Source organism: Neofelis nebulosa, chromosome 8, assembly GCF_028018385.1.
Source record: "Neofelis nebulosa isolate mNeoNeb1 chromosome 8, mNeoNeb1.pri, whole genome shotgun sequence".
Lineage (NCBI taxonomy): Eukaryota > Metazoa > Chordata > Mammalia > Carnivora > Felidae > Neofelis > Neofelis nebulosa.
The window spans coordinates 64,662,962-64,680,015 of record NC_080789.1 but is presented as its reverse complement, the minus strand read 5'-3'; the positions used below and the strand labels follow the sequence as shown (position 1 = coordinate 64,680,015).

The 17,054-nt window shown below is 48.6% G+C and overlaps 1 protein-coding gene across 3 annotated transcripts; it reads right to left on the bottom strand.

The window, feature by feature from the left end:
* Positions 1–1,448: 1,448 nt before the first annotated feature.
* Positions 1,449–15,622, bottom strand: CSRNP2 (cysteine and serine rich nuclear protein 2). Of its 3 annotated transcripts, XM_058742783.1 has the most exons (6): positions 15,329–15,622; positions 11,252–11,417; positions 10,286–10,522; positions 8,040–8,299; positions 4,266–4,562; positions 1,449–2,460 (listed from the first exon to the last, which is right to left on the bottom strand). In XM_058742783.1, the coding sequence occupies exons 3-6, from the start codon at positions 10,434–10,436 to the stop codon at positions 1,537–1,539; spliced, it is 1,632 nt and encodes a 543-aa protein (XP_058598766.1). In that variant the 5' UTR covers positions 10,437–10,522; positions 11,252–11,417; positions 15,329–15,622; the 3' UTR covers positions 1,449–1,536. The 3 variants fall into 3 exon arrangements, with proteins under 3 accessions (XP_058598766.1, XP_058598764.1, XP_058598765.1); XM_058742781.1 differs by lacking the exon at positions 11,252–11,417 and having other exon boundaries at positions 15,329–15,621; XM_058742782.1 differs by lacking the exon at positions 11,252–11,417 and having other exon boundaries at positions 15,220–15,333.
* Positions 15,623–17,054: the final 1,432 nt, after the last annotated feature.

Below are 17,054 nucleotides of genomic sequence, written 5' to 3'. Positions count from 1 at the left end.
CGTCCCACAAGGAAAGGCTTTGTGAGCAAGGTAAGTAGGAAGAGTTCTCTCCCCACCAAAAGCAAACAGTTTTCCACTTGTTCTTTCTTGGTCAATAAACCATACCAGAAGTGAAGTGTGATGTAAAGGATGCTAGTGGAGAGTGTTTTTTGCTCCCTACTGACTCCATTTTAAAATGGACGCAAAGAGAACTAATAAGAATTCAGCGATGTTTAGCAGAGCGCATCCTAGAACATGAGCTGGACATAAGAACGGGAACCGTGTCCCCCCATGGAGGTAAGACCCGAATTTGAGTCCCACTCTATAGATCTCAAAAGTAACAGTCAGAACTTGAACTCTTTGGAACCTGGGAGCTGTGTGTAGCAATTAAGAATTCGTTTGGCTTCCAATTTTTATGTATCAAGTTGGAGGGATCCAATAAACATTTGCATTTGTCAGGGCGGGGGGACTGGAATAGCAAAACTCTCTTAACCCTGTATATCCAAGGACCACAAGGGTAGTACAGAAAGAAAAGGACAAAAACTAGTTGGTGACTTTAGATTGCCACGTCCTGCATTCCTTTAAAGCTCAAACCTCCCAGAGCGGGGTGGGGGGACCCTGGGTGAAAAAGCAAGCATGGCACAGATCAAGTCCACTTCTTTGCAGACAGCAGCCTTTTCCTGCTGCCTCTTTCGGACACAGGCAATGCTCCATATATGCCTCCTGTGGGACGTGTGAGCCCCGGCCTGAAGCTGCCTGACGGAGCCGGCATTACACAGGCACAAGCCTCAGGCTCTTTAGGCCACATCCCCAGCCAATCTAGCTTTTTCTTCAAGGGAAAAAGAAAGGGGGTGGGGGAGACAAATAGGCAAGTTTAACTCTAGTACCTAAGAACATGTGAAAGAAAGAATTCAAGTTACAGACCAGGAATCCCCAGTATGGGGAACAGGTCGGAGGACACCAAACGTGTCAAATATTAACTTATTTACCAAACGGGGGGCCAGGGAAGGCAGGTTAAGTTTTTCTAAATTCTGGAGGTTTTCTACAGAGGCAGAGACCCTTCTACCCGTTCCTCTCTAGATCTGGCCAGATGGTACTCCAACTGCGTTACGCACCAAAGTGGGGCATCAGGGTGACCGATGAGAAAACTTGAGGTTCTTCCCCACCTGGAGCTCAGGAAAGGAGAAGGGAGCTTTGCCACGCTGTTCAAATTATTGCGTTCTGGTCCCTACATAAAGAATAGCTGCTCGAATTACCCAGCTTCTCCTGTGAGATCCTCGTTCTTTGTTCCAACGGCCCAGAAAGCTCAGTATTCAGCACTGTGCGGCCTCCTCTGCCCCAAGACTCTCCCCACATCCAGCTGGGACCGGTCTCCTTGGTTCTGTTTACCCTTTAAAAAATACTCGTACAAACGATTCTTTCCCACCCATCCCCCCAAGACCCCAATAAAATAACATGGGCGTAGCAGCTGCTTCTACAGTTTTGTTTTGAAACGGTGTTAGATAAAATAAGGGAATAAATAGAGAATGGGTCAGAGGCAGAATCTCCATCCCCGGGTCACACTGCCAGAGGGAGTTCTAGGGAAGAATCTTCGGGGGGCCTGTCCTCACTCTGCTGTGAGGTTTTCTCCACCACACGGCCCTCTTCATGGTCCGTGCGGAAGGGGAGGCTCGAGGGGGACCAAGAGGGGCGGAAGTCTTCGCTCTCAGGCTCGTCAGGGTTACAGCCTTCGGGCACTAGCGCCTCTAGGGTGGACGCTTTCCCCACTTCTGACTTACACAGGGCAGCTGGGTCTGTGGGGCTACAAGCCACCAGTGAGGTAACCGGGAGAGAGAAGACGTTCAGATCCTTCTCCTTGGGGAAAGAAGGCGGGACTTCTTCCGCGCTAGGCTCTCCTTTCACCCCCAGGACTGGCCTCTGCTCCACCTGATAGTAGACCAGGGGCCCACCGTTCAAGTAGGACGGGCTGTTCACTGCCGAGGCGGCCGGGTGGTCTGAGTTCTCGGCGAAACACAGGACCGAGGAGCCCGGGGGCAGCTGAGCCTGGATGAGGATGGGGGCTGTGAGGCCCGGGCACAGCTCTTCGGGCACGGCCAGCGGCTCCTCCAGGATGCACACGCCCAGGCTCTCGATGCTGGAGTCCAGGCTGGCGCTAGAGCCGCTGGAGTCTTCCTCTGCCTTGAGCCGCTCCAGTTCCTCTGCACTCTGCAGGTGCATGACCGCCGTCTCGTTCTCAGCAATGAACTCCTGGAAGTCCTGTGTCTCGGAGCCCTGGGCTCCCGTCAGGCTGCAACCGGCGGCGGGTGAGGGCTCCTCGTCCGGGGCTGGCGGGCGGCTCACCTGCCGCTTGCTCTCCAGCTCCAGCTTCATGATGGTGTGGAGGTAATGAGTCCGGACCCGGATCGGATTAAATTCAATGCGCCCCGCCATGTTCCCGCAGCCATCCCGGGAACAACCGCACGGAAAGGACATGCGATCCACCTGAGGAGGGGACAAGGAGGTTGAGGGAAGATGAGGCCAGCAGATTTAATAACGGAGATAGGAGACGTCAGCTGGCAAACACGGGCAGCTGGGATTTGAGGTCTTCTTACAAGAGGAACAACTAATTCAAAGCGTAACGTGCAACGTGGTGACCTAAGAGCATGAGGTGGTAGTTTTCAGACCACTCGCGTTCTGATTCCAGCACAGCCATTAGCAGTTAGCAGTTGTGACCTCGGGAAGGTCCTGTATCTCTCCAAGGCTTTGTTTCCTCTTCCAAATAAAGTGTAGCCAAAAATCACGTCAAAGGGCCTTTCCAGTTAAAAAGTCCTGAGACCACCTCTCTGAATGCTGACAGTTCTCAGAGTGGAAGAAATTTTTGTGCCTCAGACTTTCCCAGAACTTACCTGGTGTGTCGAGAAGACAAAGGCTGGGGCCCAAGCCTAGTGCCTTCTGCAACGACAGGCGTGGGAAAGGAAGTAGATCTAGCTGGTCCAAAGCAATCATACATTCCAGGGAAACTAGCGAAAGTGCCTTAGTGTGCTAAGGTGCTATCGTGACAGTTCCAACAAAATAATGGCCAGCTTTTCACTGCCTGCTTCATTTTTCCCTGATGGTTGGCCAGTTTAGTTCTGAAACAGTTATAGACCAGGAATATGTAGAAAGGGGATCTACTCTACCTCCTTATTGGATCCCAAAAGGAAAAAAGCACCCCCCCCACCACCAAAAATAAAATAACATCAGCAAATATGTGCAAACACACAATGTCTTCCTATGATATCAACTTCTAGAACTCTCCATTCCAGTCTTAAGAACAGTCCAATTCTTAGGACTATTCTCAGGACTGTAAAACAGAATGATATATTAGGGACTTCAGTCTGAAAAGCAGTATTTGGCCAGATCAGCTAGAGCTATTACCTGCCTAAAATTAAGAAACAAAAGGTTGGTTAGGAGCCATTCAACCAGAAGGACTCAGCACCCACATCCTACAAGTTCCAGGTAGATTTCATCCTCTGGGATGGTACTACTCTTTTCAGTTGGGCTAGGCCTTCTAACCTGTCCCTTGTCGGAGGGCCAGGTGGGGAATGAGGTCTTCTATCTTTTAAGATCCTGGACCTAAGGGGTGCCTGGGTGGCTCAGTTGGTTAAGCGTCTGACTTCATGATCTCACAGTTCTTGAGTTCAAACCCCACGTGGGGCTCTTGGCTGTCAGCACAGAGCCTGCTTTGGATCCTGTCCCCCTCTCTCTCTGCCCCTATCTCACTTGTTCTCTCTCTCAAAATAAATAATTTTTTTTTTTTATTTTAGAAACTTAAAAAAAAAAAAAAAAAGATCCTGAACTTAAGATCCTGGACTTAACCTCTGCCAGGCCAAGTTTGATCCTAAATTACAGGATCCGAGAATTACTTTGAGTTTTATAAAATCGGGGTAGAGGTCCTGTGAGTGAAGATAAAATCCAAAGGCCTAACTCAGCTCTCTGCTTCCTTTTATCTCACGAAATCAATATTTAAGGAATAGCTACTAATGGTAAACTTACCCCTGTTCCCTGTTCCCCCATTTGCGGACAGCTGCCTCTTCATCACCTCTGAGGTGAGAAACACAGAAAAGGTAACTGCTATCTGCATAGCCTAGGAATCCTGCCGTGCTTGGTTTTCTCCTTGGTGGAGGAGGGTTATGGAGCTATGGAGTGTTCACACTCACGGGGAATCCACCCACGGGTGACGGGCGGCCTCCCGTGTTCATGGGTACCCGCATCACGTCCCCCAGACTCTAGAGTAGATATGCTCTCTCAGGTCGACTTGGACTCACCTGGCATTTAATCCCAGCCTGACTACAGGCACAGGCTTCTGGGTCACAGTACAGGCGACAGTCGCAACCACACTCTTCCCGTGACAGGCGGATGGCTCTAAGCTCCTGTTTCTCTTCGGCATCGATGCGGTGGACCCCCGAAGCCCTCAGCAAGGCTCGGCGCCGCTTGGTGGGCAGGGGCTGCAGGAAGAAGTAATCATCCACCTCCACGTTTTCCACGTCAATATCTTCATCTGAAACATCATCCAGGGTCAGGCCGTCGGCCTCCACTGACTCCACCGTCCCATTCTTGGTCAGCTGCCAGGAGACAGGGAGGACAGGTTAGCCTTGAGTATTTGCAGGCACCTCCTCACAGTGGGTGTCTAGAGCAGCACAGTCCAACTGAACCTGGTGCGACGATGGAAATGGCCATGCTGCTCATAGCACGTGTGGCTACTGAACACTGAAAATGCGGCTAGTGCAGATGAGAAGCTGAACGTTTTCATTTCCTTTCACTTCAATTGAGTGTAGTATAAAGAGCCACATGGGGCGCCTGGGTGGCACGGTCGGTTAAGCGGCCGACTCTTGGTCTCGGCTCAGGTCATGATCTCACAGTGCACGAGTTCAAGCCCCGCACTGAGCTCTGCGTCGATGGTGGGGAGCTTGCTTGGGATTTTCGCTCTCCTTCTCTCTGCCCCTCCCCCACTTGTGCTCCTTATCTCTCTCCCAAAAATAAATAAACTTTAAAAAAAAAATAGCCATGTGTGGCTAGCGGCTACCATATTGGATAGTTTAAGAGAATAAACCTAGAGCAGGAAGGCAGGAAGCCTCATGTAGCTCGGTAGTTCTAACACCTTCCTGTCGACACCGGGTATCACCTTGGTAGATCAAAGTTTCTCAAAACCTGTGTCTCATCCTCCCTCCTAGAAGATAATATTCTTCCACGAATATATTCTCCATTCCCAGACTTGTGTCCCTTAACTTCAGCTAACTTGCCTTCTAACACAGGGAGGAGAAGGTCTATCAATGGCTAGATATTCCTTGGATGGATAGAGAATATTGCAAAACACCCTTCAATATGTACCCCCAAAGGACCCAAAACCACATTCTGGGAAGAAGACGACACTCAAGTGTAGTACAAGGCCACCGGGTCTTTGTCAATGAGCCTAAATCTTCACAGTGTCAACAATGATCTACATACACAGAAGAGCTTCATTTCATTGGGAGGAGGAAAAAAAAGGAGCAAGTTGTTAATGGCTACCAAAGAAAGCTCTCACTTCCGGCCCACAGTCTAGAACATATTCTTTCTCCTGATACTTCTTTATTTGATTTCAAAGAAAAGCAGTATGTGAGGCAGGGTGGCTTATATAGCACTAAGGTACCATCTACAGGCAGAAATCTGGGTTCTCTGGGCTAAGAAGGATAGCCAGCCAGAAAAGGGAGTCTTAGTGGAAGGACAGTGTGAAGACAAGCTGGCTGAATGAGTTTTGAAAACTCACCAGAGAATTCTAGTGAAGAAAATGAGACCTCATCATCTCCAGAGCTCTGGAAGCTACTAGCAAGCTACTGGAGGGGCTGGCTTACTTCATCAGACAGCCACAGATTGGTGCTGGTAAAGGAACAGCTCCTGGGGGACGTGATGCAATAGGCCTGGCTAATAAGCTCCACACCTGTTGTGTTTGTTTGTGGGAAGGTGGGACAGAGGAGACAAATACAGTGGTGCTTCTGGGGGTTTCCTGGTCTGTTATTTCTGTACCAGGCAGACCAACGATGAGGGGCCTTTCTGCAGACCTTGGGATCGCCCCTGCCTATTTCACTGGGGATGGCTTCCTCCTCACCCTCCCTCTCGCTGTCCTCTCAAGGGAAAGAAGCTAGAGATGCAATAGAAAGAAACCCACACAAATGTAAGGATGTAACACGATAGAGGTGGCATTTCAAATCAAGTGAGAAGAGTCCTCTGGCATTAAATGGTATTGGGACAACTGGATATTCTTTTGGGGGAAGAAAAAAAAAAGTTAGATTCCCAATTCATACTACCCATAATAATAAAGCACTCCAAAGGAATGAAAGGCCAAAATTAAAAAGAAAAATAACTGGGGCACCTGGGTGGCTCAGTTGGTTGAGCATCTGACTTTGGCTCAAGTCACGATCTGCTGGTTTCATGGGTTCCAGCCCCATGTCGGGCTCTGTGCACCGACTTCATGGAGGCTGCTTGGGCCTCTCTCTCTGCCCCTTCCCCACGTGTGTGTGTGTGTGTGTGCGCGCGCGCACGCGTGCGCACTCTCAAAATAAATTTAAAATTTTTTAATGAAAATATTAGAAAAATTATATATAATCAAAGCTACAGAGCACCAGCAGTTTTTTTTTGTTTTTGTTGGCAGCCTAAAAGGAAAAAATACCAGATGGCACATGGGCCATGCAAAAGATGTATCTTTGGGATCAACAGGGTCTCCCCTGTAGAGCGCTAAATAAAGATAGGAAAGCTTTCTAAGAGCAAACTGGACCTGGGGAGGGCAAAGGCAGGGTTTTCTCTTGACACAGAAAGATGTACCAGCTGCCACCAGTGCTGCTGTTCGCGAAGTCTGCTAATAAGGAGGAAATCTTGGCCAGCCTGGAGTTTGCTGAGCTCTGTCCCTAGACATCCTGCAAGGGGGGGCCACAGAACAGGATGGAATCCTGCTGTGACAGGCTATGCCTCTACCGGATTTAGGAGACGGGTTTCTTCTACGGAAAGGGAAGAAAGCCTTCGTCGCAAATGACGGGAACAGTGTTTATTTCCCCAGCTGTTGCTATAGCAGCAGGAAGGTGATAGGGTCAGTGACAGAATTCCTCAGACACAAGAAAGGGACGCCTCAATGTCATTCCAGTTAGACAAACAGGTGTAAGGCTTTGGGAGTCGACTGAGGGAAGGAGACACGGCTCTCACAGGGGGAAAGGGATATCATTAGTCCACATCCCCTGCCGTCAGTTCTCCGACCACACCACAGTCTGGTGTGGCTCATCAGGGGGTCACCCGCAGCCCTGGAAATAACGCAGCCACCTGTCTTAATATGGGTCAGCAGGCTTCGGGCCCACAAGAAACTTGGCCGGGCCAGAAGCAGTGTTCTCCAAGTTTGGAACTAGGAACTCGGGGGGACCTTTTTGCGGCCTGGTGGAAAAACACGGCTGTGGAGTGCCAGGCAGTGCTGAAAGCAAACGGGTAGCTGTGAAGAGCCATCCTGCGAGAGACGGGTCTTCTTCCAGCGCTGCTCTCCTACCCTGCGAGAGCTGGCGTGGCCTCAGCGGCAGGCCCGGGACCATCCACAGTGAAAGAACTATTTGGCTACACTGTCATTTACACATAAAAGACTATCACCTCGAGGTGACGGGGGTTATAGAAACAGCAGGGTCCTATCAGAGAACGTAAAGGATCTAAAACCCGTTCTGGGCATTGGGACAACAGACGATCATTTGACAAGAAACTGAAACACTGTGCTTCCTCAGATTCCAAGGGTGGCAGACTCGAATGTTTGTAGATATTCACATTTTAAACTTTTTAAAAATCTGCTGAGGGTAGGGAATTCTAGGGCAGCCATTTTGCTACCCTGTGTAGACTCCCCGCCAGAGACCAGAACAATGGTGTCTCAGACTGAGATCGGATTCCAAATCTGGGATGTCTCGTTCAAAAGATCTGGAATTTCTACGTGCCGAGGGCAGCAAATTTAAAACAAATAAATAAAGAATCCAGAGACCCAGATGGTTTTCCATTTTATCTCGGAACGCGGTTAAATACCAGATCCCAGACCCCTTAGGCACCTTCATCTTCTTGGCATGGAGCTTCTCCTCCTTCAGGTGTTCACGAAGAATCTCCCGATGGTTCACCTCCTGCTCCTGAGCAAACTCACAGAGCGTGTAGCTGCGCACGGAGTTATGGCGCTGGGCCATGCCCAGAGAGCTCCCACCCTGGCTGGGCACACTCGTGAAGCCTTGGCGTCGGGCAAAGTAGTAAACGGTCACCTGGTCAAAGCGCACATTCTTCCTCCGCAGCTGCTTCTGCCGCTTGAGGATGGATGTGGCTGAGAAGGGAGCACAGAGCAGTGTTACTAACCCAGGAACGGCCTGCCTGGCGGTCTCGTTCTTTCTCATTCAACTAAGCTCTCAACTGTTGCCCACAGTGCTCTCTGAACCTTGGGAAACTTCTGATCGTCACATCATAAATGCACGGTTGGGAGGGGCCTTGAACATCAGCTGGTCCGAACCAGTGCCTCCAGACCGACTTTACCCACACAGATGACCACAACATCTAATTCTGGACATCAGCCGGGAAGAGGACATCTAGGCCATCTTTTCAGGATGTAACAATCTATATAGCTTCAGTCAGTATGGCAGCAAGTAACCACCTGTGGCGATTTAAATTTCAGTTACTCAAAATAAAATTTAAAATTCAGCTCTTCAATTACACTAATCACATTTCAAGTGCTCACAGCTACGTACAGCTGATGGCTATCATACTGGACAGTGCAGATGTAAAACTTTTTTTTTTTTTTTTTTTTTTAAGAAAGAGAGAGTGTAAGTGGGGGAGAGGGGCAGAGGGAGAGAGAGAATCCCAAGCAGGCTCCACACTCAACATGGAGCCCAACATGGGGCTGGATCTCACAATGCCAGGATCATGACCTGAGCCAAAATCAAGAGTCAGACACTCAACGGACTGAGACACCTAGTACCCCTAGACCATTTCTATCATAAGAGAAAATTCTATTGGACAGTGTGTATAATCTATAGCAGAGGATGCTATATTTCTTTAAAGGGCCAGATAGTAAATACTTTAGGCTTTGCAACTCGGCTGCAACTACTCAACTCTGCCACTGTAGCATGAAATCAATTACAACGTGTGTGGCTGTATTCCAATAAAACTTTATTTACAAAAACAGGCAGCGGGCCAGATTTGGTCCAGAGGCAACCTCTGATCTACAGAATCCGAAGTTCTGGGGCACCTGAGTAGCCCAGTCAGTTAAGTGTTGGACTCTTGATTTCTGCTCAGGTCATGACCAGATGGTTGTGAGATCGAGCCCAGCGTGGGACTCTGCACTAGGCATGGAGCCTGCTTAGGATTCTCTCTCTCCCTCTTCCTCTATCCCTCTCCTGCTCTCATGTGGAAGTTCTTTCCAAGAAATTAATTGAGCCATAAGAATTAAGAAATGTGGGGATGCTTGGGTGGCTCAGTTAGTTAAGCGGCCGATTTCGGCTCAGGTCATGATCTCACGGTCCGTGGGTTCAAGTCCCACATCGGGCTCTGTGCTGACAGCTCAGAGCCTGTATCCTGTTTCGGATTCTGTGTCTCCCTCTCTCTCTGCCCCTCCCCCACTCACACTCTGTCTCTCTCTCTCTCTCTCTCTCTCTCTCTCAAAAACAAACATTTTAAACAATTAAAAAAAAAAAAAAAAGAATTAAGAAATCTGGAGTTTCCCCAGTTGTCCAGGCAGTAAGCATTTATGTCCTACTAGTGCTACAATTGTGTGGAACTCGGGTGGGCAAGGGTAGTATCCTGGACTTCTTCAATTTATTTTTTTTTATTTTTTATTAAAAAAAAATTTTTTTTTTTAACGTTTATTTATTTTTGAGACAGAGAGAGACAGAGCATGAACGGGGGAGGGGCAGAGAGAGAGGGAGGCACAGAATCGGAAGCAGGCTCCAGGCTCTGAGCCATCAGCCCAGAGCCCGACGCGGGGCTCGAACTCACAGACCATGAGATCGTGACCTGAGCCGAAGTCGGATGTTTAACCGACTGAGCCACCCAGGCGCCCCTGGACTTCTTCAATTTAATTCAGCCCATAGGTTCCTGGGAACCTATAAAGCATGGCATAAGCTAGAGGAAGTCAGACCTAAGTCTATGATATTAGAGCAGTGAAGTCCTCCAAAGAGCGAGGTTGGGCTAAGAGTAGGAAGATTATGGTTAAGGGAAAATCCCCAAGCTGGACAGAAGAAGCAGTCGCAAGGACTGCAATGGGCTCTGATGCTTGGGGGGGTGTGGGTGCAGGTGGGGGGTAGAGGGGCTCACTCACGTGTGAAGCTGGCAGTTGTAGGAGGATTGAGACTGTCACAGCTGTCAGCACTGTCACTGCTGGAGATCTCATCATCGGAGTTGGAAACTGATGAGCCCACATCCACATCATCAAACTTCCTCTTGAGACCCGAGCCCGTGAATGCATCCATTGGTTTCAAAGGGGTTTCCTTGGGGAGCCCACGGCGTTGGCCCCAAAGCCCCTGCTCACCACCAGTTAGCCAGGCGCATTAGGATTCTGCCCAGGGGAAAAGAGGAATCAGCACTCCTGTCCTGAGACAGACCTCCCTCCCAAGTCTATACACGCGGCTCTCCAAATGAAGAAACAAAGTCCCTGAGCTAGCACTGATGTCTGGTCTCTTGCGACTAGGTCATTTCTCTACCTATTCTGGCCAACGTTCTCCTACTTATGTTTCCCTTCAGTCCCAGGCACTCTTAGAATAATGAGATGAGTAACAGCAGCACCCTTCCCAGCAGAGTGAAGGCCTTTGGTTCCACGCCAGCTGGGCTCTGGGTTTCACTAGCGCGGGGATAATGGTAGCTGCTCTTGTGCTCACACGGGAGAGCTCTCCCAAGGGACCAGGAGGAGGGACTGGGGATCAAAGGCAGAATTAGGCTGTGCCTAAACCTAAACGAGAGCCAATTATTTCTCCTAGGGAAAATTTGGCCTGGCGTTTCCCAAAGTGTGTACATTAAATAAACTAGTTCCATGGATATTAATAGCCTTACGTGGAAATAGGACTGCCGTGTCCAAACAGTTTAGAAAAGCGCTATGAGAGGATAGCTTGAAGGCCTTGAATATGCCAACGAGCATGGTGAAGCGTGAGAGCCCACAGCTAGTGCAGTGTTCCACACACCCGATTATGGAAGAATCTCAGGGGGCAAATGAGCCTTGGATCGCACATTGGGAAACACTGCTCTCGGCCCCAAATTTCACAGTCTATCAGAAGCCAGGGAAACACTTTACCTAGATCTTCACAAGGGTGAAGATTCTCACCGGCCTCCTACAAAGATCAAATGTGGTTGTAAAGAATGGACTGAAGATTAGAATCTGCACTGCCTTCGAAACCCAGAAGCTTTTCCGATCTCATATAGCTCCATAAAATAGGGCTCGGCTGGTCTGCCATCATCCCCTGTGCGAGGAAAACTTAGCTTTACAATCTTAGCCCCCTGTAAAGAAACCAGCGAGGGGAAAACAAATAGCAAAAGAAGTGACAATCGACTCTGGTAAAGTCAATACGGCAGGCAGTGTTCTCAACGTGCCACACGAGGGATAGTCCATTTCCCAGGTACAGATCTCTCTCCTTCTCCATCTTTGGACCTAAGTTCCCAAGAATATGAACCTGCTCGAAACAGAAATGCTGTCAGAGCCGGAGCCACATGTGACGATACGAAGCCTCCCTGCTTTGCCTCAGTAATGCCAGAATCTCCCCAGACTATGATCTCACTAGTTGCTAATTATGCAGCAGGAATAACAACACTGCCCAGAAAGACAGGGCTGCGTTACTGCAGAGCAGCCACCCAGAATATACTGTGGTGTCAAAAGCTGCCTGCTACAGAGCTGTTTTTCTGGACTGAGTCTCTCGGAAGCAATTTGCCTGCTCCTGGATCAGCTCTACTTAGTCAACCAGACCTAATGAGTACTTTAGCGAAGAGATTTCCTGATCTCTCTGTGCAGATCTCATCAAAATTCTGTATTCAAGTCACAAGATGTACCTAGGAAACCTCAGCCATCATAGGTCTAGACAAGCACATTCCTGAAATACACTTGGCCAGGAGGAAAAAAAAAAAATAACCAAGTGCTTGATAAGAATTGTAATGAAATTCAAAAAGGAGCCCAAAGTATCGATTCGATTCTTCGGGCTACTGATCTTACCATCAGAGGTCACGTTCCTCGCACATATTAAGAACGGAGAGCGCCAAGGACTCTTTAATGGGCTAAGACTTCAGCTGGGTTTAAAGATACCTATTAACTAACAAATTTCTTCCTTGCATTCGACATGGGGAGGTAATCTTTCCGACTGAGAATTTATGTGGGTGATGTTTAAAAAAAAGAGAGAGAGAAAGAATACCGTTGACCACTGAACCGAGTTTTTTCTTCCCCACTTAAAAATCTTATCAACCACATAAAAACTCAGACTGAGCTGAAAGTCTGCTCTTTTGAGAAAGGGCCTCAGTCCAGCTTCAGTTTTAACTGGTATCTTTAGTGTTGCTACTGGGAAGGTGGCCTTTTCCTCAGCCTGGAAGCATGAGGGGGATCTCTGACCAGAAGCAAACTGTGCGCTCCTGGTCTTTCCTCCAGTGTCCCTTTGCTTCCAGTATTGTGGGCTCCCTTTGAATATTTCTCTTTATGCCCTGCACGAGTTTGGGTTTGGTCCAAAATCATCTTTATTATTAAAATTCTCGCTGTCTTAACCCAGCTGCCCTCAGGGGTAGCACTTCCTCTGGTGCAGCGAGGACTGCTGGCTACTTGTTCCATTCTCCTTCGCCCCTTTTTCTAGGTCTTCCCCACTTCCACTTCTGGAAGAGTGGCTTCTGGGCAATCGTAAGAAAAGGTAAGAAAGGGGGGGGGGGAAGAAAGAAAGGATGTGAAACCTAGGAGAAAGATATTTTCCTTAAAACGCCGGAGAATAATCTGAACCTACGGCTCTATGTGTAAATAATGTGCATACTGATTTAGCTCTCCTAACGCTACCCAGGATCTGTTTGCGTCACTTTTTCACTCCATTTTATACATATATTTATATATACAAATACATACATGTATGTATTTGTATACACACACACACACACACACACATATATATATATATATACATATACATACACACAAAATCCATCAACTCTGTCCTGACAACCAATAGAAGTTTAAATTTCAACCCAGCCTTCCTTACCCAACTCTGGTGTGAACTCGACTTGTCAGGCAAAGATACTCCCTGGGCATCAAGAACAAACCTCCCATCCACTTCCCACAGTGGCCTGAAGAGACCTTTCTTTGCAACAGAAGCAACTAGAATAGGTTCCACACTTTCCAGTTCATCAAATCAACCTCTTTTCAAACCACAATTAGAAATCAGTCATGCCCACCTCTCTCAACCATTCATTGGCAAAGGATCAATGCCTGTGTATAAGAGAAACACTTGTAAGTTACACTCCAAGCACTTAAACCCAGACAGAAATAATGAAGGTGAGACTGGAAATGCAGGTCATAACTGACAGTTAACTGTCAAAATGACCAACTCAAACAACAAATGCTTTTGGAGAAAACAATGCAAACCTCTATAAAAGCTTTTTAATGACAGTGAAATGAAAGGTCAGCTGATACTTTCTGGCTACATACTTCTGCCTTATGGTCTTTTCTCAAGTGTGTCTGAGTATTTCTCAAAGGTATATGAAATAACTCATATCCAGAGTATATAGAAGATATTAGGCTAGCACCAAATCAAGATCTACAGCATATGTGCATTTTAGTACTAGATCTAAGCCTTTTCACGTCTGTAGGATTCCTATCACTCCCCCCAAAACCAAAACAGCTTATGTGAGACTAGCAGAAGAGGGACTGTCCAGAAATAATTTTGTGGGTCCAGAGTGTACTCGCCAAGTTTAGGTAACAAAGGCCTCTCTCTTAAATGAGTATAAAATGACGAGACAAGGTATATCTCATGGGAGAAAGCCTCCCCACTCCACTGGAACCCAACCTTCTACTAAAGGTCAAGAGACAAAAATCTCTGGTAAGATCGTCAGGGTTATTTTCCATAGCTGGGTTAGAGGAAGGAAGGCTTGCTGCTAATTGTTAGGATAAACCTGAATAAGACGACCGACCCTGTTTCTCCTTTTACAAGATATTGCAGCTGATTCTCAAATACTATCAATTCCTTGGATCCATGTGTCCTTGTGATTACCAGGATTATGAACATATAAAGTGCTTAAGTGCAAACATACTGTTTAAACTAGGTATTTTAAGGAAGCGTCCCTCCAACCCTCCCCCCCCCCCATTCGCTGACACAAGGTTAGTATTTGGCTTTCCATGTCTAAACTACCATCGTATGGAGAACACAAGATCTTTGTGGGAGATGAGGAACGTGATGCTGCAGGAACCACTAACCCTCAAGGATATCCAGTCATTGATAACTCTGGCACACACCAACATCCTCCTGGCTTTGGAAATTAGCAAGATGTAAAGTCAGTGAAGAAAATGAAAATGTGAATCAACTATGGGTTTCCCTTAAACTAAAAACTGCAGGACAAGAGGACACTGTGTCTCTCGGGGATAACTTCCAACATTTCATATTGAAGAACGGTTTGTGTGTCACGCTGCCACTCTAACCCCTTCAAAAAAAATAAATAAATCAAGACCATGGCACTAAAAGGGATGGATGGCAGTCAGCTGCGTGTTTGGGCCTGTGAAAAAACGATCGAGCTAGCAACCAGGGCAAGTGATGCTTTCGTTTTCCCCCACAACGCCAGAAAAATGGGAGACATCAGGAACCAGAGCTGAAAGGGCATGTCAAGGCATCAGCTCCCTTTAATGGACACCCCTGCTGAACCCTTCAGCTCCCAACCCATTTCTCTGATTCCTGCTAACCTTCCCGCTCATTCCAATCGTCTGCAGCCCCTGCCCAGCCTTCCTCATCCCTTCCTGCCTGCTACTCACAAATTCCCAACCACTCCTCCCACATTTTCCTCTATTCGCCCTCCCCTTCCTTCACTTCCCTCCATCCTACATCATCTCCACTCCGTTCCGAACTCAACCCTCATCCGCAATCCTGCCAGCTTCCAAGCCGCCCATCGGTCTCCCCCGAGCTGCCCCCGCAGTTCGGGCCCGCGTCCTCCGTGCCCCTAGCTCCCACGCCTCTCCCGACTCTTTCCCTTCCCAGCGGCGCCCTGGCTCCCCGCCCCCCGACCGCTCCCGTCCGAGCCTCCCTCATTTCTGACCCCTCCATCCGCGCAGCTCTGGGTTGACCACTCCTCCACAGCCGCCCGAGGGCCGATCCCGAGAAAGGACGAGGCGGCACCCTCCGCCCCGCACCCCCAGGCCCATTACCGGCCCCGCCGCAGCTGCCTCCTCCCGTGATGGTCTCTGCCGCCCCCGCTGCCGCCGCCGCCGCCCTAGCCCGGGTGGGAAGGAGAGAGGAGATAGCGAGTCCCGGGCCCGCGGCGACGGTCGGGGAGTTCCCAGGGCGGCAGGGCTGGGAGGGAGGGCGGGTGGGCAGGTCGGCCGGCAGGCGGCGGAGGGCGGGCGGCTCCAGCAAACTCAGGCGCCCCCGGTAGCAGACGCCCAGAACCGCCCCGGCTCCGGCTAACAATAGGCTCCGGCCGCAGCGCTCTGGCTCTTATAGGCGCCGGCACGTCCTGACCGAGCCCCGGGGCATGCTGGGAAATGGAGTCTACGTGTCGGCCCCACGCCCGCGGCATGCCGGGAGTTGAAGGCGGCGACAGGCACAGAGCCGAAAGTCGCCGGCAAACAGGCTTTGGAGGCGGTGTCTCTGCTGCAGTGGACCCTGGGAGAGCGAGTTGGGCGCCGCTGCAGCCTTTTAAACAGGAAGAGGGACAACCTCAGCTACAGATCTTCAATGACTAAACGAATCTCCATCTAAAGCTCCGCTTTTTCTTTCTCCGGGACCACTCTCCTATGCCTAAAGAACATAATCCCCCTTATGCGCACTCATGGGAGCTTAGTCTTAAGCAGCATGACATGCTGCAGCTTACGCAAGGTATAGAGAAGAAAATGCAATGTATTGAGTACTGCAATACGTATTGACTGGTTGATTTAAGTGTTTTATGTCAAAAGTATTCCTACATGGTCTATGATCTTCACAACTTTGCAATTCATTTTTAAGATGGGGAAAACGAAAACCCAGAAGTCAAGTTATATGTCATTTGCCACGGACACTCTGGTTTCCGATCTCACTCAGAATAGACGTTATGTATGTCTCTTTGACTTCTAAGTCAACCTCCCCTCCATCCTGTCATCTTGTTTCCTTCTACGTTTCCCCTCCTGTACTCTGCTTTAACTACCCTGGACCACTGGTGTCCTTGCAGTTCCTTCAACAATCATGCTCTCAGCTCAGGGCCTTTTCCTTAAAACATGTTCGCTAGCAAGCCACATACATATTCCTCCACTTAATATTTGCGCAAATGTCCCCATATCAGACTTTGCTTAACCATTAAGAAAAAAATGATGCTTAGTCTCTATCCCTTTGACTTATATTTCTTCTTAGCATTCACCTCCTGATGTATATTTTTCAGTCTTCTCTCACTTGACTAAATTCCATGAGAGCAAGGAATTGCTTTGTTTACTGTATCCTGAGCACTCAGTACAAAGCCTGGTAGTTGACATTTAGGAACTCACTAGATATTTACTGCATACTTATTGGCTATTTATGGCAGGATTTAAACTCAGGTTAGACTGGTTCCATAGCCTAGTGCAGTCTTCACTGCAACCAAGAACTATGGAGCCAGATGGTTACCAAGCCATCTCAGTCTTAGGACTGAGAAGTTGGCTGGTTTGGACAAAATGCCAAAAATTCCAGTCCTCTCACCTTGGTGACATTAGAGGCTCCATGAGGCTAGGAAACAACAGTGCAAGATGAAAGGGCAGATCACAAAAAAGCAGTCTTTAGTGTACCATGCACTGATCGGCTCCCTATCTGCTGAAATTTAGGCATGATATAACACGTGATCTAGAGCCAGGCTGCATAGATACAAGCCCAACTCCTCCACTCAGTAGTGGTATGGCCCTTGGCAAGGTGCAGTAACTTCTCTTGCCT

Bases quoted from the DNA above. Each gene is read 5' to 3' on its own strand.
- CSRNP2 (XM_058742783.1), bottom strand. From the start codon at position 10,436: ATGGATGCATTCACGGGCTCGGGTCTCAAGAGGAAGTTTGATGATGTG. The intron at 4,563-8,039 runs GTGCCTAAGGGG...GTCTCCTGGCAG, and splicing joins TCCATGCCAAGAAGATGAAG to CTGACCAAGAATGGGACGGT. The intron at 2,461-4,265 runs GTGAGTCCAAGT...TCCCCTCCTCAG, and splicing joins AGGCTGGGATTAAATGCCAG to GTGGATCGCATGTCCTTTCC.